The following is a 27,489-nucleotide window of genomic DNA, read 5'->3' on the forward strand; positions in this document are numbered from 1 at the left end:
AACAAGGTTTATCTATTAAGTATTTAAGTTTGCCGTGTTTTTGACTCCACAACATCAGTTTATCTTTAACTCACTTTTTTACAGTGAATCAGTCGTTGGGGCTAATTTAGGACATGCTGAGCCCGTTGCTTCTTACCTGACAATGATTCACATCACAGCTTTGCTGCCATATGAATTTACCACAACAGCTTCTATTTCAGCACACATACTGGTGAAATAATAAAAATATACTTACGAAAAGGAATGGAAATTAGCTGTAGCTTTCTAATTTCAAACTTGTTTAGGATTTGGTGTCAAACATAAGTTTTTGCTGCTTATTCTGTCCCTGCTTTGTGTTAGAATTTATTTATTTTATTTCATTAAATATTGAAATGAAAGTTTAGTTACAAGGAAAACATCCAACTCTTTTTGTCATACTAAGACTAAAATCTCAGAACAAAATATTAAGAAAACTAATCTTGCACCTCGGGCTATCTTCAAAGATTCTATTTAATTCTTATGTCTTTTGGTTGATATTCTGATTTCAGGAGGTTTTGGACCCAGAATGCAGACAGAACGCAAGGAGCTCAAAAACAAACTTATTTTTATTATAAACCAAAAACGAAAAGCTGTCATGGCAGCAAAACTTACAAAACTCAAGGAAATAATCACAGGAATGCTCAAGGCTGGTGAGTGAAAACAAACCAACAGAATATACAGACAGAGGATGATGGGGAAGTGGAAACAGCCGAGCTAATTACAGACTGGGAGCAGGTGAGACTGGGTGGAGCAGAACTGACCGAGTGGGGAAAGATTGATGGCACAAACGAATAAAGAAAAATACAAATGCTAGAAGAAATAAACCAAAAACATTGAAAACACATTGATCCTGAAAGATGATTTATTAATGAATGTTTCCTCATTCAAGCTATTGAAGTACTTCATAAAAGTCATTTAATTTATTGGGGAAAAAACAGAGAAGACAGTGAATCTATAGTTTGACCTGCTGTGATTAAAGTTAATGCCTGGAAAGAAGAACAGCTTTCTCTTCATGCATTTTTAAATCTATTTACCAGTTCATAGATGATATGAAATTATTATTAGACCTCAGTTCTCAACCTATAATTGAAAAGTCATATTTAAAAGCCTAAGTATTTTGGGTTTGGATAATCGCACATAAGCAAACTACAGCCACCGGTAGGAGTTTAAACTTTCCCTTTTCCTCCAAATCAAATCCAGCGAGCAAAACTTTAAGGTTAAAGCAACAAACTGCAGCAAGAAGAGACTCACAGATGCACATTCAGGTGGTGGAGGAGGTCCTTTAATAACAAGGAAACAGGCAGAACTGGCAGGAGGAGATAAGACTCTCCAGACGTCCGAAATGTGAAAATGAACACAAAAAAATGGGTGGAGGACCATAGAAGATAGAAGAAGAGTGGGGGGTAGTGATGGTGGAGGAAGAGGGTGAATAAGTTATCAGCCATGCAGAACAGCAGAACACCTCATCTCGTCATCCTCTCTCCTCAGACGAGTGTTGCGTTGTCAGATAACAGGCAGCCCACGGAGGAACATCAGGTTAACTGTGACCGTTTGGTTTTAAGAGTTATTTCTTCATTGTCCATAAAGCTAGATGAAAATCTGGTTATAATTAATGTTTTCGGTGTTTATGTGAACTCCCAACAGGCAGTTTATTACTTTGCCTTCGTACAACTATATTTAAGTCATCCGAACAGTGTTTTCAACTCATAACTGCTTTCAGTAATTACCAAATGTCTATTTTCACTTCAAGTCTTCTGAAGTTTTCCTTTTGCTGAAGCCTGCAGTATTTAGTCGGCTGCTCCGGTCTGCCAACTCCAGCAGTTTATTACGTTACAGCTCTGAATGGCAGCCTTTCTCTCCTCTTCACATTGTGTACGCCACCCAGTAGATCACATTCACCACGGCGAAAGTGAAAGGGAACACAGCCCTGGCGTAGATGTCGATGGTGTCCGCGTCGATGGGCTTGCAGACGCACTTGGAGCAACACTTTTTGTCCTCCTCGCTTTCCTCCGCCGGCCTGGACCTTCTCCTGCTCGGCTCGGGCTCCTCCGAGCCTCCCTCCCCGGGGATTTCACTGCTGGCGCGCTGCGACCGGCTGTGGCGATTAGAAACGACGACGCCCTGATTCATGCCGGTGACGGAGAGGGAAAACAGAACCATGGCCTGTTTGCCGTTCTTTACAACAGACTGCAGAGAGGAGAAAATCACATCAGCAGTTATCAGAAAGCATTTTTAAAAGAAACTTTAAAGTGGTCTGTAAGCAATGTACAGTAAAAAAAAACTGCAAAGTAGAGGTACAACAAATAGTAGTAGTTCATTTTTATATACATTAAGGCTTTATAAACCCTGTCCACACGCTTGCAATATTTTAAACAGTGTTTCTAAACTCTAAATGCTCTAAAAGAGCACAGCCTGTCATGATCTCCGCTCTCTGCCACCTGCAGCTCTCTTCCAGCCCAATTCTCCACTGCAATCGCACATCACTTCCCAATCTCCCTCCTTCTGTGTAAATAAACAATTAAAATGTAGATACTGTAATATTTTATTACAGTATTTGAATTGTAGAGAAGAGAAGCGCAGCAGAACATCAAAGGGTTAACCCTTCACGCAGCAGATGCAGCACGGAGCAGAAATGTATTTACTGATCAGTTACACTGAAACAACTGAACATAGAAGTTCTAAAGTCAGTAAAAATAACTTTTATATTTTGTGATCATGTCAATTTTACAATTACGTTGATTTTTAAGTTGGAAGACAAAAGTCGATCGGTGCATCTGGACAGCAAAGGGTTAACCCTTCACAAAGCTGCTGCAGCTTGGAGGAGAAATGTGGGCGTGGTAGAGAGCCGCATGTGGCAGAGAGCAGAGATCATGACAGGCTGCCGGAGGGAGCTTCTCCCTGCACCTAATTATTTAGCAGGTACTAAATGATTTAAAATAATTTCTTTAAAATTAACAATCCATGCCGCTTGTGCGGCTCATCCATCAATCAGCCAATTGTGTGTCATGTCCAATTTTACTTTGAAAAACCGCGAAAGAGCAAGTCCGCGAAAGGTGAACTGCAAAGTAGCGAGGGACTACTGTACTTTATTTAACTGTAAAAAGCTTTTTCCATAAGTTTTCTGTTGCTCCACAGACAGAAAGTAACAAAGTGCCTCAAGATAGGAGCCTTTTGATGCCTGAATGAGTCATAGGTCTGAGTTAGGGGACTTAACAAGCAAATATAACACATTCATAATAATAACTATAATATTAAACTGTTAAAGTTCAAATAAAAACAGTCGATGTTTGAAAGAGAAGTGTTGTTCAATAGGAGACCACTTTTAAAAATCTTAAAGAAGTCTGGTTCATTTTATGAAAAAAATAAAGGTAAAGAAAAAAGAAGGGGCTACTCAGGTGTTGTAGCATTTTAGCATTCAGAAATATTGCATTGTTACGACAATCTGAGCTCATTTTCTCATCGTCATTCACCTCATCATACAATCTGTCAGGCAATCTGTTTGCCATCATAAGGATTTTACACAAACTGCGGTTGCTGATTTTGTACTTTTCTAAATCAAAGGCAGCTGACAGTAAGATGCGAATCACGACGGTTCCCTGCAGGGAAATCATCCATTTTCTCATTTTCCTCTATAGAAATTCACTGTCTTGTTGAAGGTCAGTGTGATGGATGCTTGTCAGCACTTATGCTGCATATCCAGTCCAGGTTTTTGTTGAAAGGCATGCTCATTACTAACAAAACCTCCTGAATTTGTGCGTGGCTGTTTTGCTCAGACTGAGAAACATGACGAGGGTGATTTTCTCACCTCGGAGCTGAGCTTGTTTGCCTTCACCTTGGCCTTCTCTTTGAGCCGGTAGTCAGCGTTGTAGTGAGCGAAGGCGTATTCAATTAGTGCCGCAAATACAAACACATAGCAGATCCAGAAGTAGACGTCCAAGGCTTTGATGGCGGATGCTCGAGGCAAGGAGGAGCGGGCGCTCACCATCAGGGTGGTCATGGTGAGAACTGTTGTGATCCCTGTAAAACAAGTCCAGGCACAAATTACAAACTGAACTTCAGTGAGATTAGATATCAGACACAAGTGTTTAAGAAATGTGCATTCCTTAAAACATACCTATACAAAGTCATAAACCTGACGCCTGTAGTTCACTAAGCTCACTGTTGGACTTTAGATTTCACCTTTTTGTTTTTAAAGACACCCAGTTTCTTCAGAATGAAGATCTGCCTTAAAGTGGCAATTTTGTACCATCTGTCAAAACTTTGCTAATTTTGATTTGAAAAATCTAAATGTTTTCAGAAATAAATGGGATATTTATCAAGTTTCTTCTTCTTTCGGCTGCACCCTTCTTCAGTCACTGTGAAATAACTCGCATGAAGACTTGGCGGTTGTTTCTACTCCGGATGCCCTTCCTGATGAAACCAGAAACCACCGAGCTACCACATCTGTGGAGCAGAGAGCTGATATCTAGGGCACCTGGGGGAGCAGATGGTGGGGGTTAAGAGTCTTGCTCAAGGGCCCAGAGTGGGGAAAATGATGGTGGAGGCAGGTGTTTCATCATCCCCACCCACATTTTGATGTTGTTGGTCCAAGGAGTTGAACCGGCGACCTTCCGATCACAGGCCCAGCCTCTGCACCACCACTCCTCCAGGATCTTTATAAAGTTATTCTGCATTTATTGATAAATCCTACCTTATCCTAGGTAAACTAGGAAAGTTAGTTTAAAAAAACATGACTTTTAACTAATGAGCGTTATCTGTTCATCTTCATTTACTTTTGTTCTGATCCTGTTAATGTTCAAATAAGCCAGAATTTGGCTAAATGTTAATTAAACCAATTCCTCCATCTGCACCTCAGCGCCATACAATGAAACATTAACAAATCCAGATAAATTCAACACTGATCCTCCAACAAAAGCCTGCAACAAGGTTCAATAATTAAAGGGTTTTTGTTTCAATCAGTCATATGCATTGTTGATTTTAACCAGCAGAGGGCGTGCTAGTTAGGCACAGAACACATTTACTTGTTAAAAGAATAGACAAATCCAACCCAGACCATATTTAAATGTGCTGGTATTTCAGTTTGTGTTTGGTTAATCTGCACCTGGACCCCAGAACAAATCTTGATGCTACGTCAGAAAGGATTATTCCAGCGGCATCAGTGAGACATGAATGTGTGTTGCAGAGCTGTCTGCAGTACTATGCAATGTGTGACTGGTGTAAAGACTTGTCTACTGGCTTGATTCTTATCACACGTCTTCAGAATGTGCACAAATTCAATTTCTTCGACGCCGTTATCCAAACAGACCCTATCGCGTCTAAAAATAACAGAGTTGGTGTGTGCAGTTCTCTTAGACCTGGTGCAAAGCTGCAGAGGCTGTCAACAGACAGAAATGTTATATAACTGACTGAATACCTATTTATTATTGATATAGAGCTGAACGTGAACGGATTAATTTTTTTTTCTCAGAATCTTCTTGAAGCCCATAAATCAGAAACAAAGCAAATGTTGGTTAAAAAAAACACTCTGATGGACATGATTTGGAAAAAAAGAAAAATCAAAACAGGACTAATACGAACCTAAGGTTACACGAGCGGGAACTGCTGATTGGCTGATCCAAAAGGACACCCAAGACATGGCAACCAGGAGGATTGAAGGCATGTACGACTGGATGATGTAGACACCTCTGTTACGTCTGAGCTGGAAGCGAAGACTGAGCCTTGGAAATCGTCCCGCTGGGGAAAATAAAGAAAACACAAGTCGGCCATTTTAATTACAGAACCAAAATCTCCTCTGTTCTGTTGTAAGAAAACTTCAAATTGTAAGACATAAAATGTTGCAAACAGCCTCTTCCCAGCAGCAACTGCTCATATCTTCTGAATCTCCTGCCTGGCTCCAGGAAGTCTGTCTTCATCTATTCCTTCTACCCATAGAATATCATCAACAAACTATTTATTTATTTTCAGATTCAGTCTTCAGAAAGAATGAGTAAAGTTTTCAGACTTAATGGGCTACACTTGCAGGCAGAGCTGGCCCAAGCCTTCATGGGGCCCTAAGCAAATTTTGTTTTGGGGTCCTCTATTTCTGCTAATAATGCAGATTACTGCAATCAACAGTCAGATGATCAGATCATTCACTCACCTAACACACTGTAACTCTGACAGCCCTGTTTACATTATCTTATATGTATATATCATCGAGTGCAGGGGTGTCAAACTCATTTTTATTTTGTGTCACATTAAGATCATGAATGTCCTCAAAAGGCCGGACATGACAGAATGTATTGATAAAACTACCTCTAACAAACTGCTAATATAACTTTGTCTGCATTCGATGACTACTTCTAAAAATTAAATATTTTATGTTTGAGTAATTTGGCATTATAAACATAAAAACTGATTTGCTTGGACTGATAAAGTAATACTGAAGTACACAACTGTTATCTTGAAGTTCTGCTTCTGTGGCCCTCTAGGGTGTAGAGAGCCATAGAAATGGTTGTGGTGGGCCGGATTTGGCCCACAGGCCTTGAGTTTGACACATGTGATCTAGTGGTACTAACAAAAGAAAAATAAATACCAGTATGCAATTTATTTTACAGCAAAAGTGTCATCTGGTTTATTATCTTTGGTTCCAAAGAACTGCAACAGTAATGTTCAAAATAATTCATAATGCACGCTCAACAACAAGCAACAGATAAAATAACTTAGATGCATAAAAATAAATTAAATTGTGCAAAAACAGACAAAAAAAAAAAAAATTAAATCAAGGAAATACTCAACTAATGTAAATGAACAATTACTTGTAACCACATAAAATGGTTAAAAAAATTAAAGTTGAATAATTAGTTCTTAAAACTATGTAAATGTATGCAACAATTTGCAAAAGCTGAACTTAAAATATTAAATAGAATCATAGAAATCATTACTAAAAAAAAATCAGTTCCACTTAGGGGCCCCCCTAGTGGCCCAGGGCCCTAAGCAGCCACTTAGTTTGCTTATGCCTTGGGCCCTGCCAAACTTCTTTTTCTGAGACTGAACTTGGCGTGCTGCTCACCCGACTTGAAGTTCATCATTTCTGTGACAAAGCGGTAATCTGTGATGGTGAACTGAGAGAGCTCCAGTTTGTCGAGTCCGTGAATGTTTCTCTGACTGTCCGACCAGTGGTAGACGATGTCCTCTGAGGAGTAACCATCTTAAACACGAGAGTAAAAAAATTAATTGATTACCAGATATTTGGTAGCCTACAAATGTGCATTAATTAATGGAAATAAACGCTGATTTACAGCTCTCCAAATCCAGCATACACTCCTGTTCATCCATGGGATACTTGGTGAGGTCCATGTCACAGGCCACGGTGGAAGTGATTCTAGAGACACAACAGGGCATTACATCAAAACTCAATAAATGCTCTTTAAATTGTAAAGTTGCATTACTTAATGAATCGAGGATTTGCAAGACAAAGAAAGCAAAAGAATAGTTTGTACCGGCTGCTATAGAGAATGACTCCATTGGGCTGCAGGCGGATCAGCTTGTTCTCCACGGTCACGTCGTGAAACCAAGCAGATTTGGCGTTGACGATGAAGGTGTCGGGCAGCCACAGCTTGTCCACGAAGCGACTGTCCAGCCCCAGAGTCTTGTTGGTGTGATTGTAGGACAGGCGGTCATCGTGCCAGCTCTGCCGCAAGAACACGGTCATGGTGTATTCCTGCCGGGAACAACACGGTGCGAAGGAAGACGTTTTTTACCTGTTCTTAAATCAGCTTTGTGTTAAAAAGAGTTAATGCTGTTGTTTTTCTTTTGGCTTATTGGGGGTTGCCACAGCGAGCAAACACATGAGAAATTTAGCTGTTTTACCCCCGACAACCTGGACTCAGGATTAATTAAATGAGTAAATGAGTTATAAATAAATAGTAAATAAATTAAATTGTAAATGAGTCCTCGAGACTCAATGGGATTTACCTGTCTAAATAAAAGTTGAATGAATTAGAAAGATTTAATGAGAATTAATGTTTTTTTTTTTTTTTTGTGGTTTAAATAAAAAAACTATGTCTGACTCTATTTATCTGTTCTTATTTATTGTATTTTATGTCAAAGTTTATATTGCTTAACTTAATTTAATTGGCCAACTTAAATTAATAATTGCAATTGTGCTACATAAATTTGACATTAAACTTATTACATCAATGAATTTAAAACAAATCAATTATTGAACTGAACGGGACACAAAAGGATATTTATCTGGAGGAATGTTGTTGTATTTATGGTGTTTATCTCTCTTTTTACCCTTTATCTTAAACTTGAGGATGAGGAGCATTTGAAATAAAACCAAAGGGATGCTGTTTTCAAACAGGAAGTCGGTCCCAGCACTCTTTCCTTCTCTTTTATCTTCAAATGGTGTTCCTATTGAGTTTGTCGATTCTTATAAATACTTGGATATCTTGGTCGATTCACATCTCTCTCTCTTTAGACTCATGTCGAAAACTTGGTAAAGAAACTGAAAGTTAAACTGGGTTTCTTTTTCAAAAATAGATCCTGTCTAACTCTGAACACTAGGAAACGCCTTGTAACTGACTTTCCTTCCCTCCATTGATTACGGTGACATTATTTACATGAACTCTCCTACAAGCACCCTGCAGATGTTGGACTCTGTCTATCATGGTGCACTAAGATTCATAACTGGCTGTAACTACCGTACCCATCACTGCACCCTCACTGGTTAACTGACCATCATTAACTTCACACAGACTCTCTCACTGGTACATTTTCATCTTTAAATCATTTCTTGGTCTGCTGCCTTCATACATCTCCTCCTATGTGTCTCTGTGTGAGTGCAGCTACAGCGTGCACACTCAGGACATATTACTTATTACTTAGCACATAACACAGCTAACAGTACCATGGTGCCAACGGGACTATGTTGCTAAGAGAAACCTCACTACTAACAGTACTGTACTGTAGTTTATTGTCGTCATTGTTTACTGTTATTGTTGTCTGCACTTTATATGTTCTGTCTGGAACAGGTCTCTCTTGTAAATGAGTCCTCGTGACTCAGTGAGACTAGCCTGTATAAATAAAGGTTGAATGAATGAATGAATAAAAACAGTATCATGCTGCTAACTGGACCATGTTACTAAGATGACCTCACTATCATCAGAACCACTCTGCCAATAGGACCATGCTGCTGTACATTTATTTCTTTCTCACTTTTGGCACCTTGTTTTTGTATTTTTGTTGCATGCTTTGGTATAGACGAACCGATCTTTGAATATCGTGCTGCTGCTCGGTGTATTGTTTTGCACTATTAGTGACTAGCGTATATCTTAGATCTTTTAGTGTACTGTTGGGTGTTCGTTTAGCGTATCTTAGATCCTTACTTATTGTTTCTTTTTACACTTTATATTTGTGATATTGTTGGGTGTAATTGGGACCATGTGTACACAATTTCATTCCACCTCATGTACCACATGTGATGCAAATGACAATAAAGAGCCTTGACTTGACTACTTGCAGTGTTCCTTCTGTGCAGACTGAACTTGGCGAAAGTGCCTTCTCTTAATCCGCTCCCGTTTCCTGGAATATCTTGCAAAAAGATCTGAAGCTCTCAACCTTGACCTCTATAAAGGATTTTAAACAACTAAGTTCATGGCAAAAACCAACGCAGACATTTTCCTGTTTTTAGTATTTTACACCGCTTTATAATGTAAATGTTTTTGTTTAATTTTTTTATATAATTTCTTCCATTTATTTTTCATTTTATATGATTTTTCTTTGTTTGTCTACTGTTGTCATCATTCTTTGTTAAAATCAGGTCTCTCTTGTAAATGAGTCCTCGAGGCTCAATGAGATGAACCTGTATAAATAAAGGTTGAATTGAATAGAATTTTGATTGCTGAATGATTATTTTTAATTTCAGCAATATTTCTCTCCTTGTGAGACAAAATAACAAAATAAAGGGGGAGGTAAAATGCATAAAAGAATTAAAAAAATTGTCCAAACAAGTAATAAAAATTAAGAAACCTGCAACAATGGACCTTCTCTTGTGAAACACAATTATGATCAGTCTGTCATGATAAAGGTCTACAGTCTCTTGAGCTCTAGTGGTCATATTCTAAAAATTGACATTATTAAAGGACATGAAAAGGTTGGATCAATGTACACAATATAAATATTTCCACTAAATGTGTTTGTACGATGTAAAACCTGTAAAAGTATCAACAATCTGGCAAATCAATCAAAGTTCACACTGAGCACTTTTAAACCTTCAAGTAGTTTAAATCAGGTTTATGCAAACAGAAAACCTCTGATCTCAGCCAGGTTAAGTGATGAAACACAATGTGAGTGTAAAATAAAAGAAAAGATGTAACTTACCATGTTAGCTTCAGAAATGTGGTCTATGCTGGCCACTTCAATAGCCATGGCCACATTCACTGGGGGACCTGCAGAGGATAAAGTGAGAAAACACGGCAAGCCTGCCCCCTCTCAGCTCAAACACACACACACACCTTCTCTGCTCATGAATGCATCAACCCCTTACATCACTTCATTACCCTCCCACCCACCACCTTCCTTCATCTCAAACACTCCCAACAGTGCGTAAAAATTAAGCATTATCCAGTTTAACCATGCTAAGCGACACATCACACTGCGGGCGTTTCTAAACAGCACGATGCTCTCGCGGATCGGCACAAAGTAAGCTTTTAGACAACATCCATATATACACAGACACACAAACAGAGCCAAGTGTTTTCACTTTACAGTCCGCCGTATGATTAGCATGGAGTGTGTCCCAATGATCAGAAGCAGGAGTGCAAAAACTCCAGGGGGGCTGAGCGAAGCAGAGCAGAAAGGCTGTTCACCGTGAACATCAGGGAATCATTTGGTGCTATTCCACATCATTCAGCACCTTCCTAAACCCATTTCTGGTGCGTTATATGTCCTGTTGGCCTTTCACTGGATATATGAGGTGATTTAACGTATAACCAGTATTGTGTGGCAAAGTAAACAGAGATGCTGAAAGCAAAAACAAACAATAATGTTGTTAATGTAGCTGAGATTTATAACCCTCTGATGCATTAAATATACTCTTATTTGTCTGTTTGCAAATGATGCACTTTCTGCTTCAATGACTAGAGACTGGATGCAGCTCAATTAAGTCACTTGGACAAATTCATGCAAATTACAAAGTTTTTCATGCTTTTTATGTATTAGAAATAACAAACCTGATGGAAAAATATAAGTAACATTTTTGGATTTAATCACACAAGTCTGTCTGAGTATTTATAAATTTTGGGCTCATGTTGATTACTAAGTGCACAGAAAAAAACAAGGATAAAACAGAAACTTTGTTTTTTCCTCAGCAGAATTAGACTTATGAATATCCTTTTATTTGCCAAATGTAAAACATGGTGGCAATGCATCCAGGGCCGGCCCAAGGCATAAGCAAACTAAGGGCTGCTTAGGGCCCCGGGACCACTAGGGGCCCCTAAGTGGAATTGATTTTTGATTTGATTTTTTAAGTAATGATTTCTTTATGATTCTATTTAATATTTTAAGTTCTGCTTTTGCAAATTGCTGCATACATTTACATAGTTTTAAGACCTAATTATTCAACTTTAAATGTCTTTTTTTAACCATTTTACGTGGTTTCAACTAATTGTTGTTTTTTTTTACATTATTTAAGTATTTCCTTGATATTTTATTTTTTATTTTATTTTATTTTGTCTGTTTTTGCACAATTTAATTTATTTTTATGCATCTAAGTTATTTTATCTGTTTGTTGTTGATCTTGCTCTACAAATTATTTTGAACATTATTGTTGCAGTTCTTTGGAACCAATGAACCAGATGACACTTTTACTGTAAAATAAATTGCATACTGGTCTTTTTTTTTTCCTTTTGTTCCTTTAAGTACCACTAGATCACATGTGTCAAACTCAAGACTTGTGAGCCAAATCTGGCCCACCACAACCATTTCTGTGGCTCTTTACACCCTAGAGGGCCACAGAAACAACTTCAAGATAACAGTTGTGTGCGTCAATATTACTTTATCAGTCAAATCAAATCAGTTTATATGTTTATAATGCCAAATTATTCAAACATAAAATATTTAATTTTTAGAAGTAGTCATCAAATGAAGATAAAGTTATATTAGCAGTTTGTTAATATGTCGTTTTATCAATACATTATGTCATGTCTGACCTGTTGAGGACATTCATGATCTTAATGTGGCCCAAAATGAAAATGAGTTTGACACCCCTGCACTAGATGATATATACATATAGAATAATGTAAACAGGGCTGTCAGAGTTGCAATGAGTTTATGTTAGGTGAATGATCTGATCAGCTGACTGTTGATTGCAGTAATCCACATTATTAGCAGATATAGAGGACCCCAAAACAAATTTAGCTTAGGGCCCCTTGGAAGCTTGGGCCGGCCCTGTGCATAACCCCGTCTAGTTCAGTACATCCTCTGCAAGTACCGGGTTGTACCTGGCACTTAAAAGTTGTATTAATGTATTGCTACGTAGAAGATTAAAACATAATGAATTATCTTTGTACTCGTGTCACGTGTTCAACACAAATATAACGCTACATTCAGAGTAATGAGGCTTGAGCTGAATGAAAGGAATCACACCAAATAACAGATTTGATTCCCTGGTGGTCGCAGCAGCCCCGTGTTCTTGGTTCACCTCTCAGCACATTATACAGACACATTAATAAGAACGCATGATGCTGCATTATGACGCTCTGTGCAGAGCCGCAGCGCACACGACAGCGTACTGTATGTGGCCACAGCAACACTTTTCTTTTAGCCCCACATTTTCACTTCTGCTCAGCTGAGTTAAGCTGTGAGACTGAGAAATCTATCGCTGTGGTCATTGGGCGTTTCACATTTGGCAGCCATTCTTAGCAAGGTCTCTGGAGGGGAGCACATTGCTTGTGCCACCCCGTCCTCTCCAGCTTGTCCTTGAGGGCCATCGTCCTTTGTAATCCCTTTAGCAAAGCTCTTCTGCCTTTATGCTTTTATATGCGTGTGTCCTTGTCAAACAGTTCATCTTTTGGAAGAATCAAAGCAGGTGTTAGCATAATATAACTTTGTTCTAATGTAGTGCAAGGACGAGAATGAAAGCAAGTCACCTCAGGAGGATGGAATTGGAAAATAAACAGCGTTCCCGTGCTTGGAATGTGTTGATGCTAAGGATGGCTGTAAATGTGAGGGGGTGAACGGCAACCCAACACCACGAGCTCTAGATCTCATACTCACCTCCTATCCCAGGGCGAAAATTTCTGGCATAGCCCTTCATTAAATCATCCAGATTTGGTAACCAGGATATTTCAATGTCTGTACCTACATAGTCCCCAATGTCACTCAGCATGGCCCTAAAAGAGACAAACAGATACAACAGCCGTCAGTAGCTATATGGCAAAGCCACGTGTCACATATTAATAAAAACAAATCTAAATGTAACTTCCTAACAGCGTTTTCTCTATAAATATCACAGCTTGAATATTTAAAGGTTGCAGAGAACAAAAGGGAATGTCCTTTTGTCTTTCTTTTGATGAATGACATTTGTTGAGCACTTGGGTCACAGACAGACATCGACTGCAAACAGTCAGGACAAGATAAACCAAAAGCCCCTCCCAAAAAAAATTAGCGAAGCGAAATTAAACAAAACCAGAGGAACATTTCCCAGTTGCTAATTACATGAAGGCCCTAAAGGTCAAACGATGATTGGGCTTGAAAGGAGCGCAGCAGAGAGGAAGAGTCTTTTAAAAGCAAACAAAAGGAGGGGTTAGTGCTTATAGAAGGAGTGGAAACTGTAAAATGAAAAGTAATCTGATACGCATGTTATCACCAGAGTTATCATGAGTTCATCTGCCTGTAGTGTTAACAAAATGTTTCATGAATAAACAAATGGTTTTTAATGAAATTTAAGATCCTATTCACTGGATGTACATCTACAACAAATTACCTTTTAGAGGCAACCTAATTCAAGATGGCCGCCACATTTAAGTACCATAGAAAACACAAAAATGTCTCGCTCAGTCAATTTTACAAACGCTGAACTAAAATTGTGTGTGGTAGTAGCTGAGTATTACCAAAGTTCATGCTCAGTAATCCAGGTAAAAATCCCAAAATGTTCAGTCGGGTCATCTGGATGTTTCTTTTTTTGCTGAGACATTTCATCCTTTATCCAAAGGACTTCTTCAGTCTAAGGAGACACCAAACAAACTGATTTCCACAAACGGCATGTCTCACTAGGAGTCATTATGTCTCACTGCTAACTATGTAGTATGCTGTTTGTGGAAATCAGTTTGTTTGGTGTCGCCTCAGATTGAAGAAGTCCTTTGGATAAAGGACGAAATGTCTAAGCAAAAAAAAGAAACTGTCCAGATGACTTGACCGAATATTGTTAGCCGAGTATCAGTCACAAAACATACTCTAAACACTAAAAGATTGAAGAGACTTTTTTTTAACACTGCCATTAATCATAGCGTTCAACTCTGTCTTTGTTAGCAAAATATTGCATTAACTACTGAATGGATTTTAAGGTTCAAGATTCTTTATTGTCATTCACATCACATGTGGTACATGAGGTGGAACGAAATGGTGTACCTAAGTTCCCAGTTACACCCAAGAACAGCAAAACTACCAAGTATAAAAAGAAACGGTATATATAAAATATACACTAAACACTATTTATGTAAAATAATACGGTGTATTAAACAGCAGCCCGAACATGAGTTTGTAGTGAGCAGATGGGTATGAATACAGCAGCTTAAATCACCAATTAATGAAACTTACAGAAAATAATCTTTGAGCATATTTCTAGAGCTGATTAACTTTTGGAGTTGATTCAATTAAAGATGGCTGCCTCAGCTAATTCTAATTCAAATTCTAATTCAAAAATATTTTATTAATCCCAAAGGGAAATTAAATGTAATAATAGACCATAATAATAATAATAATAATAATAATAATAATAATAATAATAATAATAATAACAATAATTAATAGACCATAGCAAACAGAAAAAAGGTTTTAGCTCAATACATTTTACAAATTGTGAAGTTTATTGGGTGAGGTAGCTGACGGTCATCCTCAACACATTCTCTGGGTGCCATCGTTTCTCTGAGATTGCTCATAACATGATTTACATGTTTTGACTAAAACAGCTATAAGTCAGCTTGGTATTTAATTTATGATGGACTAAAGCAAAGTGTAAAGATTTTGACTTTTATAGAGAAAAGCTCTAGTTTGATAAACGAGGCTTGTCATCAGTCCACATTTTAAAACCATGCACACTGTTTAGATGATTTAAACATCAGGGAAAGCATGAGCACCCCCTGAATTATAGATGCAGGTTTTTGGAGCAGTATCAGCATGCATTTTTCAAACATTTTGAGATTTTATTTAACAAAAATAAAATGCCACGGAAAATCTGAGCTGAAAGAATGATTAATTAGCTTTCAAACAGGAAAAAAATAATTCAGAGTCCAAGTGCTTACATGTTTTTAAAAGAAGAGGAGGTAAACACGCCCCACTTTCTGTGTTTCAAGTCCATATAGAGTTTTATCTTTTCTACAGTCTTCTAACACATCAAACAAGCATGGGTAAAAAATTTAATCTGTTTAAAGTCGTATAACTGCAGATATTCACTTTGTTCATTCATCTGCTAAAAGAAGAACAGCATTTATCTCTTAACTTCTCCACTAAACTTACCAGCTTCATTTAATTTATGAAAACATTTTCTTGTGGCAGTTGGACCTTAAGACTGGTACAGCTGTAAGATTAATTAAATAAATAAATGTGCATCTTAGAAAATCACAAATTGAACTGATAGAAGTTGAAAGAGCATATTTTTATAAATCTTCATAAACCCATTCATGTAAAAAAAAAATTCACAACTGATTTATTATTGTTATTATTATTAATAGCAGTAATGGTAGTATTGCTGCTAAATTAGCTTCTGGTCTATTTTCAATTCTTGTTTTTGTTACATTATACTGAGTTTTTTAATTTTTTTACAAGTACTCAATAATGTGCTTTTGAATTAGAAGAAAAAGAAAAACTTTTACTGCAAGTGGTTATAAATAACACCCTAAAAGAGCATATGTTTATTATTCAGTATCCTTTTGTCAAATAAGAACAATAGTGAATGTGGTGCATTTTAACCCTTGTATTATTAACATAGTGTGTCATCTTTTAGTTGTTGGGTTTTAAAGCTCAGAACCACCAGATGGCAGTTTTGTCTTCTAAATCAGAACAGAAAACCTTCAGCAACAGCAATAAATAAAACACTAAAGGGAATAAAATCACATTGAAGTCACCACTGTGTCAGCCACAAGTAAAAGATCTGACTGTTGTTCAATAAATGAACAAACAAAAGCTGGTTGTGCCGTTCATCGGAGAAATGTGGGTGGGGATGACATTGTGCACAACCTGGAATGACTCTCAGCTACTACCACACCGAATATCAGCTCAACGCATTTAAAACTGTGCGAGTTATGGCTATTTTTGTGTTAGAGCCGATTAACTAGAGTGGTCACCTTAAAGTGGGTTGACCCCAAAAGTTAGTTCTCAAATTATTACTTTCTAATAGTTTCATGAAAATAGTTTCTATGATTGAGGAGATATTTTGCTAACAGATACAGTTGATTTCAAGATTTAATTGCTAAGAGTTAAACAGATTTTGTACGATCAGTGAGTGCTCAGGGTCTAAGTTGGGGATCAGTCTAAGCTACTACCACACTCAGTTTTAGCTCAACACATGTAAAGCTGACTTAGCTAAAGCCCTTTTTGTGTTTGCCACAATTGCTTTGCTGTGGGAGCCATCTTGAATTGGGTTAACTCCAAATATTGAGTTGTAGAGGTCAATCTGATGGTTACTTCCTGAAAGGTTCATTAAAATTGGTCCAATGATTCATGAGACATTTGGCTAATGGTAAACACTATGAACACACACACACACACACACACACACACACAGTGTATCCCTTTGCTTCTGGCAGTGAGCAAATAAAAGAAGAAAGAAAAAAGGGAAACACTAAAAAACTATTATATTTCTACCATGTCAACAACATTTTCTCTGTGGATTCATTCTGTAGTGGCAGATGTATTTTTAGTCTGGCAATCAACGAAATGGGAGCACTGGTGTAATAATTAATCACTCGGTGGCTCCTGGATTTCTTCACTAATTGGTAGTTTCTAAATCTGGAAGCAAAGAGCTTTTCCTTCCAGAAATTTGCACAGCGTGCTGCGAGTGCTGGAAAGGTCAAAAAGGCCTCCTCACATGGCCGATACGAGATGTTTGTGAGAAAGGGAAGAACCCAGCAAGCTCACAGTTTATTGTAATTTGGTGTGACCTTCATGAAACATGCCATACTTTGTGTGTACTGAGAGAAAAAACAAGTTTAGAGCAGCCATCGACAGCTTAATTCTAGCTAATTACTATTCATGTTATTCTGTGCAGTTTCCCAAAAACTAAGTAGCTTAAGCATCAATCTCTATGTAACGGTAACAGACATCAGTAGGGAAAGGGCAATAATGTTTTTGTTTGTGTGTGTGTGTATGTGTGTGTTCGTTTGTCTGTCCGATTTAGCAAAATGTCACGAATCACTGAACAGGTTTTAATGAAACTCTCTAAAAGTACTCATTAGCTGGACGTCTACAAGTGATTAACCTTTGGAGCTAATTCAAGATGGCTGCCACAACTTTCTGCAACAAACAGAACAAAAAAAAAAAAAAACATTACCCTACTTTTGTCATAAGATGTGTACAGGCTGCAAAATTTGCTTTCTGGGTTCACTAAACCTTTGAACCAGTTCATTTTTAGAGGCAAACAGTTGAGACAGTGTTCTTGCTGATGCTCCTCTTCTTTTTTTATGTTTTCCTTTCATTAAATGTCACTCCCAAGCCTGGATGTGCCGTCTGTTTATGAGTGAACATTAAACCGATGGGGAGACACAAAGAGCAGAAACTGTTTTCAAACCCCTCTTCTTGTGAATGTGATGTGCAGCTCTCAGCCTTATAAGTTTTATATACTGGTAATGCTGGTCACCTGTATTGGCATCTGTAAAAATGAGAATCATTGCAATAATGATCATAAAAATATTTGAATTAATGTCATTACAACACAACATCTCATGCACTACAATACCCTCGCAACAGGATTTTGTTTCATAAAGGTACTTGTTTAACAAAATGTAAATATGTTTTATGTCATTTGTCATTCAAAATACAGAGAAACATACAGTGCAGCTGTGATTATGATAATTTTGCACCACTCTTGGTTGATAGGTCAGGAGTGAACAGAGCCAACAAGTAAACTTTAGTGAAGTTATTGGTCTAACATGCCTTTAAGGAATGCACATCTCCAGCTGCCAAACAAGCCGGAGTTTGAGAATAAAATTAGCTTATGTTGAAAACTGACAAAGTTGTAGCGGTTTAGATCAAACCTCGAACATTTCCTCATGTGTAATCCCATGTGGTACAGCAATATATTGCAAGATTTGTTGGCCTCTGTTGGGGGTTGTTTTGTAAATGACTCTCAGCTACTACCACATCAAATTTTAGCTTGACATTTGTAAAAATGCAATGATTTAAACCTGTTTTATTGTAGGCTAACCCGTGGTGGCCATCTTGAATTGGGTTCAGTTCAAAACAATCAGTTGTAGACGTCAACCCAGAGAGTACTTTCTGAAAGTTTCAATAAAATCTGCCAGTAAATCATAAGATATTTCACTTACAGTATAAACACATATAAAAAGCATGGGTAAAAACATTATCATAGTAAAGCGAAACAACCCTTGCATTTAGTAAATGGTAATTTGGGCTGACGGTCATTTTAAATCGTGATAACTTTTTGATTCCCGTGTCCAGTAATAAAACAAATACAATTTTAAATAAAATATTTTGCATACTTCAGTTATGGGGTTTTAGACACTATGAGACACGTTACTTTGTGTCCAGTCATGGGACTGGACACAAAGTGGGTGGAAGGTTCTGGATTTGTAGGTTGTCAAATGTGAGTGCAGGTCAGAACAGATCCTCTCAAAGTAAGTCTCAATCACACAAAGGAAGAAAACTATGCATCTAAGATTCAAACCACTTCAATCGTATTGTTTTCTTAAAGCCCACCCTTAGGATAAACATTTATTTATTAATATTTGTAAATTTATTGGAAAATGTAGTTTTTTTTTATCTAAATAATAGTAACTGAGTTCCCTTTTCGACTGTCAAATGTCCACTTTCCATTTTGCAGATTTCGCTCACCCAGTCATCTCCGTTTCAGCATGTTGTGCTCATGACTACAACATTTCCATATTTGTTTGTCCACACAGTAGGAATTTTAATATTGTATTTCCAAAGTGTCAAGTAGTTTGTGCAGCCATGGAATGAGGTTTGTGCTTAAAGAGGGTGGGACCCAGCAGACAGACAAATGGGTAGAAAATATATTTGTACGCAGTCTTTATGATATATCTTTCAGTGCAGATTGTCCTAATGTTTCCTTTGAATGACTAAAGAAGTGACTAAATATTTTAAAAGATTGAACTTAACTTAAATTGTGTGTGCATATGTGGCACCCACTTGACACCCAAACATGGGCATCATATGTTGCCAAATGTGAAGAAACAGTTCTTTTATGAGTAATTCATAAAATGTTGTGACAACACTGTAAAAACATCTAAAACTACTATTATGTTTTCTTTAAGATACTCTTAGCTGCTCCCAGTTGCACAACGTATATACCGGTACTTCAAAAAGCTAGGTTCAGCTGTTTTTGATAAAATACCATGAACATGTTTCATGCAGGTAATTAACCAGCCTTCTGTGTGCACAAGCACTATGGAGCGAGTCCAGTGCATCCCTGTGGAGATGCTCGTGTGTTTCTTTTAAAGTAAGCCATCTCTGCTTCTATTTCACTCACAAATACAGATACAGACTAAAACAATTGAACATTTTTAGATCTAAGCTGCTGCCAAACTGCAGCAGGGGCGATTCTAGAATCTGTCCTTTAGTGGGGCTTAGCCCCCCAGTGCAGACAATGGCTCTTGGCTTGAACAACACAGTGGTCATTGGTGTCAGAAGCATTTGTAATGTGGAAAGGGGAGGTGGGGAGAGAGAGACACTGGTGGAGAGACTGGGGGTCCTCCCACATACAATTTTGAATAAAGTAGATGCCATTTCTTGCATTCTAGTGTATTTTTTTTGGGTCGTTAAACATTTACGTTTACCTACATAAGTAAATACTTGAATCAATAACTATTTTAGAGAGCAACAAGAAGTAGCCTGACAACAGCTCTCCTTGTGTGAATAGCACATTCTGCTTCTCTCACGCTTCCTAACAATCAGAGCTTAATTTGAGCCGGATGTGGGAACTCTCTTATTTTGACAGGGCATGTTCCAGTAACTCTTTGCTTGGATCTGGTAACTCTCAGGCTTACAGATAATAAAATTATGAGCAAATATGACTGCCTTGCATGAATAAAACTTATATTGGATATGTAAACTGAAAATAATTACATAAACATTCATTTTAAACACACCGCCACTTAAGAACATGAGCTGCCTCTTCAAGTAGCATTTCTGCATCTACCCTTAAAAATATTCTGCCCCTAAAAGAGTTGTGGGGATGAGTGTAGAGCTCTCCAGGCACTTGTACACAGGCAGACACCTGGAGGTTTCATATGTGGAGTTGGACAACAATGAACAGGGACTGTGAATTCAGCAGCGCAGAGTCGGCTCAGAACCATCAAGTAAGGGGGAGGGATGCTTGACAGAAGCGGTTTACAAATGTAGGTAAATGTAGATGTTTAACAACCCGTTAAAATACACCAAAATGCAGGAAATTGCATCTACTTTATTCAAAATTTTATGGGGAGAATCCCCCCCCCCCCACACACACACACACACACACACACACGCACACACACACATGGGCCCACCCACTATTTGCATTCTGGCATCGATCAGTTTACAAATTAAGCCCTGCTAACAACCCCCGGTCAACAACTGCTGACACTAATGTAGCACTAAGCTAGCACTAAGATGCTACAAACATAGTGCTCCACTTTACGTTGCACGACCTAATAAACACTTTGTATAAAATCAGTTTAGTGTTAACTGATCATAACAAACAAAGACTAAACTTGTGCAACCTGAAGTTGCAACATAGCTATACATACAAAACACGCAAAACAAAGCACCACTAGCTTTAAGCATTAACTGTTAATTTAACCATTAAGCATAAAATGTAATTATGGAACAAAATGGAGGATTTAAAAATGGATGATTTTTCACAATATCCCTCTGACTGCAAAACATCTGTAAAGAGAAAACTCCAACAATGTTGATGGAGGAAAAGGGGATGGAGTTCCTGCAGGTAAGGGGCATTCACTTTGGGACAAATTGAGGTCACTGATTGGTCAGTTGCTGAATAGCCTACTGGATTGATTGACAGGTGGCATCCAACTCATGCAACAACAAAATTATGTATTTAACTGGCCCGTTTAAGAGTGTCATAATTTATTCCATATTTATTCAATATTCTGGTGAATCTAAGGTTTGAGAACTGAGTTTCCTTTCAAAATCATAATGATGATTTCTTAATTATTCAGGGGTGCTGAATTAAAATTTAAGTGTGCTTGAGCACCCCCAAAAACAGGCTAAAATGGCCACTGAACTGCAGTAACCATTTCTGTTAACTTCCTTGTTGGATAACTGCTTTTACAGAAGAGAAAACGTATAACACACATGCATTTTTACCCTCGTCCTCATCCCTACAGGGGCGTCAAATCTGAACAGCTTGCTCAAGGACAAAACAAATTGAGGACAATTCATAAGGCTAAACCTGATCCTAAATTAATACAGGAGTTTCAAAACAAAGTCCTCTCTCTCCTCCTAATAAAATCAGTGATGTCGAATCATCTTGCTTTTTGGAAATAAAATTGTTTCCTCAAACTAAATCTTCTCTACTATCATAGAGATATCAAAAATGGACTTAAATAGTTTGACAAAGTATTGTGAGTGTCATGCTGACATTTTGTTGAACAAAGCAAAGACAGTACACTTGTTATTATTAGAAATCTAGCATTCCTTGAAGGAATGCATATTACTCAGCAGCGTTCTTTCCGGAGTTTACACTACAATGAGAAAGGACAGAGATGTAGGCTTTTTAGGTAAACCTTGAAAATACAGTCTGTTGGGATACTGATGATACTGATGAGATACTGATGGAATACTGATGATACTGATGGGATAGGTTCAAACAGAATAATTTTGTCAAATTGGTATAACTGAGCAATCGTTTTGTAGTGAAGAGGAAAACTCACAATTTCTATAGCTTTCAAGTTAACATACATTTAGTCATTACAAATTCAATATGTATCAGCACATATAGTTCCAGAAATAACTTTTCCAGTTTATGAGAAATGCGTTAATTGAAACTCGTGGCGGAGGCTCTGAAATGTAACTGGACTTAACTCACCCTGAATCCAGAGTCAGGCTTTTGGAAGCATGTCATGCAGCCAAAGCAACACCATCCAATCACTGCGTTATTGGGAAGTGTTCCCTCTGAATGGTAGGAGGACTTTGTCTGCTGACTCAGCCTCTCATCCAGATTAGTCAGGAGGAGTGAGTCGCCTGTGTCACCTTTGAGGACAAGTGTGACGAACCAGGAAGATCATGAATGGGTTTTGATGAAGCTCTTAGAACATATTCTTTGGTGTACATCTACAAAAGATTAATTTTAGAGATCAACCTAGTCAAGATGGCCATTAAAGCACAACAAATTCTACAGCAGATAATTTTACAGATATTAGCTTGAAATATGGTGTGATAGTAGCTGAGAGTCATTTATACCTTGTACTCCAAACACCAACAGATTATGCAAGAGCTCGCAACTTCACATGCGATATCGCATAATATCAGTTTCACGGCTCGACCAAATTATAACGCCGTTAAATCTCAAAATAAGATGATCTTGTTCTCAAACTAACAGCAGCAGGCTGTTTGCTTTCCTTCAAGGAACGCAAGATCTTTAATTAGATGTTCAGCATAGCTTAAAAAAGCAGACACTTCAGGTCAGGAGAAAAGGTGTGAAATTCATGCAACAGCAAAGAAGGCGAGGAGTAACTCAGCAACTTATTCTGAAATGGATAAAGATCTGAGTGATTCGCTTCTGAAACAGGGGAGACGATGCAGCTCGCAAATGTCAGCAACCAAAGGCGGAATAGCAATATATGCAAGTGTGTGTGTGTGTGTGTGTGTGTGTTTGACACAGAGTGAGTTGACACATAATGAGGTGCAAAAGAAAAAGCCAACACTGCATTGTACTGAGCACAAGAAGGTAGGTGTGTGTGTGTGTGTGTGTGTGTGTGGTGGGGGGGTAGAGATACAATTACAGTAGTTGTTGTTACTCCCTCTGCTGGTGAACACCCAGGGAGGGACAAAAGAAGTGGTTTGCCCAAATTCCACTCAAAGTTTAAGTAGCTCTTCACCCCTTGCTCGTTTTTTGGACAGGAGCACACACAAACATGCTGGGGCTCAGACATATGCTGATTATCCTGTGGACTGGACAACATCGCGAGGGGGATTTATACACCCACAAAGCCTATGAGACGCATAACCATAAGGATTTTAGCACTAAAACATCTTATTTGTACATAAAAGGCAACAGAAGTCTGCTTTGTTTTACTAAAATCTGCAAATAATTGATTTTAATGGGATGCAGATTTTTCCTGATTCAAGATAAAATCTCAGACTCATCTCATATAAACTCATCAGGTTTTGTAATGGTGACATATCACGACCAGGGCTTGCTGTTGAAGCACAGCTGCACCATTTGTCTTTCAAACTGAGCATCAATGATGCTCTTTTAAAATGTAGAGTACATGCACTGACACAGATGATGCTGCATAATGATGGCAGATTTGAACAAACTTACCTAAACCACCCACATAATTCATCTCCATTAAAAACATGCACAAAGAGAAAAAGCATGCAGCTAAACAGAGAGCATTTGAAATTACCCTACAGATTACAGATTATTGATGAGTCGTGGGAGGAGATGCGCAACAAGGATGGAAATAAGTGATGCAATTTGAACCTAAAATGAAACAAGTTCTCGTGGTTTAAAGTCTGGAGTAGTTTATCTGCATATTCTGCGTCTTCAACGATGATTTAGACTTTATTAAACGTGTGCTAATTTATTATTCTGTTTTGCTTTGAGTCTCACCTGGTGAAAATGTCCCTTCCCACGAGCAGCACGGCCAGACTGGACAGCAGGAAAGTTGAGATCTCCATTCCACACCCCATTTCATGAAAAATGCGTTGTAGAACAAAAAGTTTCCCCGCATTAAAACATGAATAAAAAAAAACAACAACAAAAAACAGTTTCTTTATTTGTGCGATTGGTTTTTGTTATCGTGCTCCATCTCTGCGGTGAAGAAAGTAAAGTGATGTGAGGTTAATGCTGGCGCGGATGTTGGACTCATCATGACAGCCGTGATCCCCCGCGCGTCCTGGAGCGCATGCACCGGAGCAGAGCGCACCTGAGACAATCAGAAAAAAGAAATATCTCCCGGTCCGACCGCAGCAGTGAGCTGATCCACAGCCTCTTGTCATCCAACACAGAGAGAGACTGAGGGGGGAGAGGAGCGAGGGAGGAAAGGAGGGCGGGGGAGAGTGGGAGACTCGCTAATCTGTGGATCTCTTCTTGCTTGGTCTCTGAGCATCATTCAATCTGGCCACGGAGGGCACGAGGCGGGCGTGACACCAACATATGACTTCCACGAAGGCTAAATGGATGTCCTGTTTCTTTATATACAAACCCTGACATAAAATAAGCATAAAGTACAATTTGGTATCTGCAGGGTATTTGATGGGTCTGTTGGGAAAAACTCATTTGACCTAATCTTGCCTAATTTCATCTAATTGATTCTCTTCTCATCTCTTTATCTGATTTGACTTTATCTTGTCTATCCAACAAAGTTAAGTCAAGTCATCTGGACGGTTTCTTTTTGTTGAAACGTTTCATCTTTCATCCAAAAGACTTCATCAGTCCGAGGAGCCACAACAAACTCAATCTTATCACATAGTGAGCCAAGTTTGATGGTGATGAGATGGTTTCTGGAGTCCGCCCTCTCCCCCGAAGAGGGATCTATCTTATTTTGTATAGTTTCATTTAACTTGATCTCAACTTGTTTCATCCTCATCATGACCTGATTTTATCTCATGTCGTCTGAATTAAATTTATTGCATCTCATTTTGTGTAATCTGGTTTTATTTTAAGGTAAATTGTACTCATAGCACCTTTCTATCTTATCAAGTACTCAAAGCACTTTACAACATAATCTGTGTCCTCATTTACACATACATACAGCACTCTATCTATACAAAGAATAATCAGTGCTTTAGATCACATAGTGGGACGCACATCGTGATTGCTGGTGGAATCGAACCCCCAACTCTTGCATTGGAGGACGACTTCTCTAACCACTCATCCACAGCTGCCCTGATCATGTTTTATCTAATTTAATCTCACCTCATATCTAATCTTGTTTTATCTCTTCACATCTCATATCATTTTCTCTTTTCTCGTTTCCTTTTATTTTATCTTTTGTCTAATTTTACTTCATCTTGTCTAATCTCATGTCATCTCATCGGATCTCATTTCATTTCATCCCATCTCATTATGTCTAATCTTATCTGAGGTTATTGAATCACAACTATTTTCAATCACATCTCATTTTGTGTAATCTGGTTTTATCTCACTTTGTCTAATCTCTTGCTTTAATTCATAATGTTGTGTTTGTGAAGGACTGAGCTTCAAGTGCAGACAGACGTGAGGAGCTCAAAGGTTAATCTAGTTTTTAATAATGTGTATTTATTTAATTCTTTTATTTAATAATATTAAACAAAAAGGCTGATGTGGCAGCAAAACTGAGCTAACGAAAAAAATTCTAACGATCACAGGAAAACATGACATAATCCTTTAGGCATGGAAACTTATACTGCAGAACTGATAAATGATGGAATAAATACAGCAGGAGTAAATTGGAGACACCTGGGCGATTACAGATTGTGGACAGGTGAGGGTAGCGGACTAACAGGAAAAGCACTGAGGAAGCTGAATGAGGGTAAATGAGAACTGGCATGAGGAACAGTGAAAAACAGGACGAGACCTGCACAAAATAAACCTAACAATGACATATAAAAACACAAATGGATAAAGAGCTAAACTGACAGGAAAACACAACTGAACCAGAGACAGAAAAATAAAATAAACCACGAAGAGAATAAGACTAAAATAAACTAAATGAATAACATACAAACATAAACTATGACACATAAATGAAGATTAATCATAATTAACTGATGCAAATCCATGTTTATGCTCTTTCTCTCTTTGTTTCTTATTTTTGTAGTCATCTTATCTCAGCTTCCCTTTGATTAACTTGTCTCATCTCCTCTCATCTTTTCTACTCTCACCTTATCCCATTAAAAAAAAATCATTCATTGGCTACAGGAACCTAAACATGTGCAGATGTGTTCTCATAAAACCTTTGTGTGTGTGTGTGTGTGAAAATACACATTTCAGTAGATTTTACACTGGTGGTGAAAAGACCCTGGTTTTCTTGAGTCTCTGTTCTGCCCAACATCATGAAGCTTTTGATCAATGCTCTCCTCGACAAATCATTTCACAACCTTTCCTCCATCCGTTAGGTAAGTCTTTTGAACATGTGGATCAATCTATTACTATACTAAAAGTATTACGACTCTCAATCAAAACCCACATGTTAAAAGTGTTACTGTAGAGAAACTGAGCAAAGATTAAATATCAGGAAAGTAAAACCAGTCCACACCCAAAATAAGTCAGTTTAAACAAGGAAAGATGCAGCAAGCACAACAGAAAAAAATAAAATGCCTGACGCTAATTTTTCCTTCTTTCCTGCCACTTTCAGCAATTAAACCAAGCACCTCTCTAGGAAGGAGCATCCTGCAGATGCCCGAACCACCTCAGCTGGCTTCTCTCGATGTGGAGGAGCAGTGGTTTTACTCTGAGGCTCTCACAGATAACTGGATGGATTTTCCTCTATTAAAAAAAAACTGCAAAATCTTTTGATCAGAGAACACTGGCCCTCAGCCTTCTCTTCCCCTGTAGAACATTATATAAACTAAACTGAACTTTATTCTGTCACATCTGAATATAATGAAACATTTTTAAATAACTTTAGCCCTATAGACATTACTGATGCGACACTGAAGCAGAATCTGAAGTGTGAATCAGATGAAGCACATCATTTGCTTTTGAACTTGCATAGTTTTTCCTGTGTCACAATAAAAGTATTCCACTTAATACATTTTTAAATCAGTGCAGGTTTTTGTTGATTCCTGTCATATTACGTGTTAATGTTATGTTGGTTATCTATCTATCTATCTATCTATCTATCTATCTATCTATCTATCTAT

The 27,489-nt window shown here is 38.0% G+C and overlaps 1 protein-coding gene across 1 annotated transcript; it reads right to left on the reverse strand.

Moving 5' to 3' along the window:
* Positions 1-1,422: 1,422 nt before the first annotated feature.
* Positions 1,423-24,335, reverse strand: gabrd (gamma-aminobutyric acid type A receptor subunit delta). The gene is made up of 9 exons (XM_037684335.1): positions 24,254-24,335; positions 13,279-13,394; positions 10,384-10,451; positions 7,500-7,720; positions 7,299-7,381; positions 7,070-7,207; positions 5,596-5,751; positions 3,824-4,035; positions 1,423-2,205 (listed from the first exon to the last, which is right to left on the reverse strand). Exons 1-9 carry the CDS (start codon positions 24,331-24,333, stop codon positions 1,882-1,884), a joined length of 1,398 nt encoding a protein of 465 aa, XP_037540263.1. The 5' UTR covers positions 24,334-24,335; the 3' UTR covers positions 1,423-1,881.
* Between the last annotated feature and the right edge of the window lie 3,154 nt (positions 24,336-27,489).

This window comes from Nematolebias whitei, chromosome 11 (assembly GCF_014905685.2).
Source record: "Nematolebias whitei isolate Nwh7 chromosome 11, NemWhi1, whole genome shotgun sequence".
NCBI classification, from domain to species: Eukaryota; Metazoa; Chordata; class Actinopteri; order Cyprinodontiformes; family Rivulidae; genus Nematolebias; species Nematolebias whitei.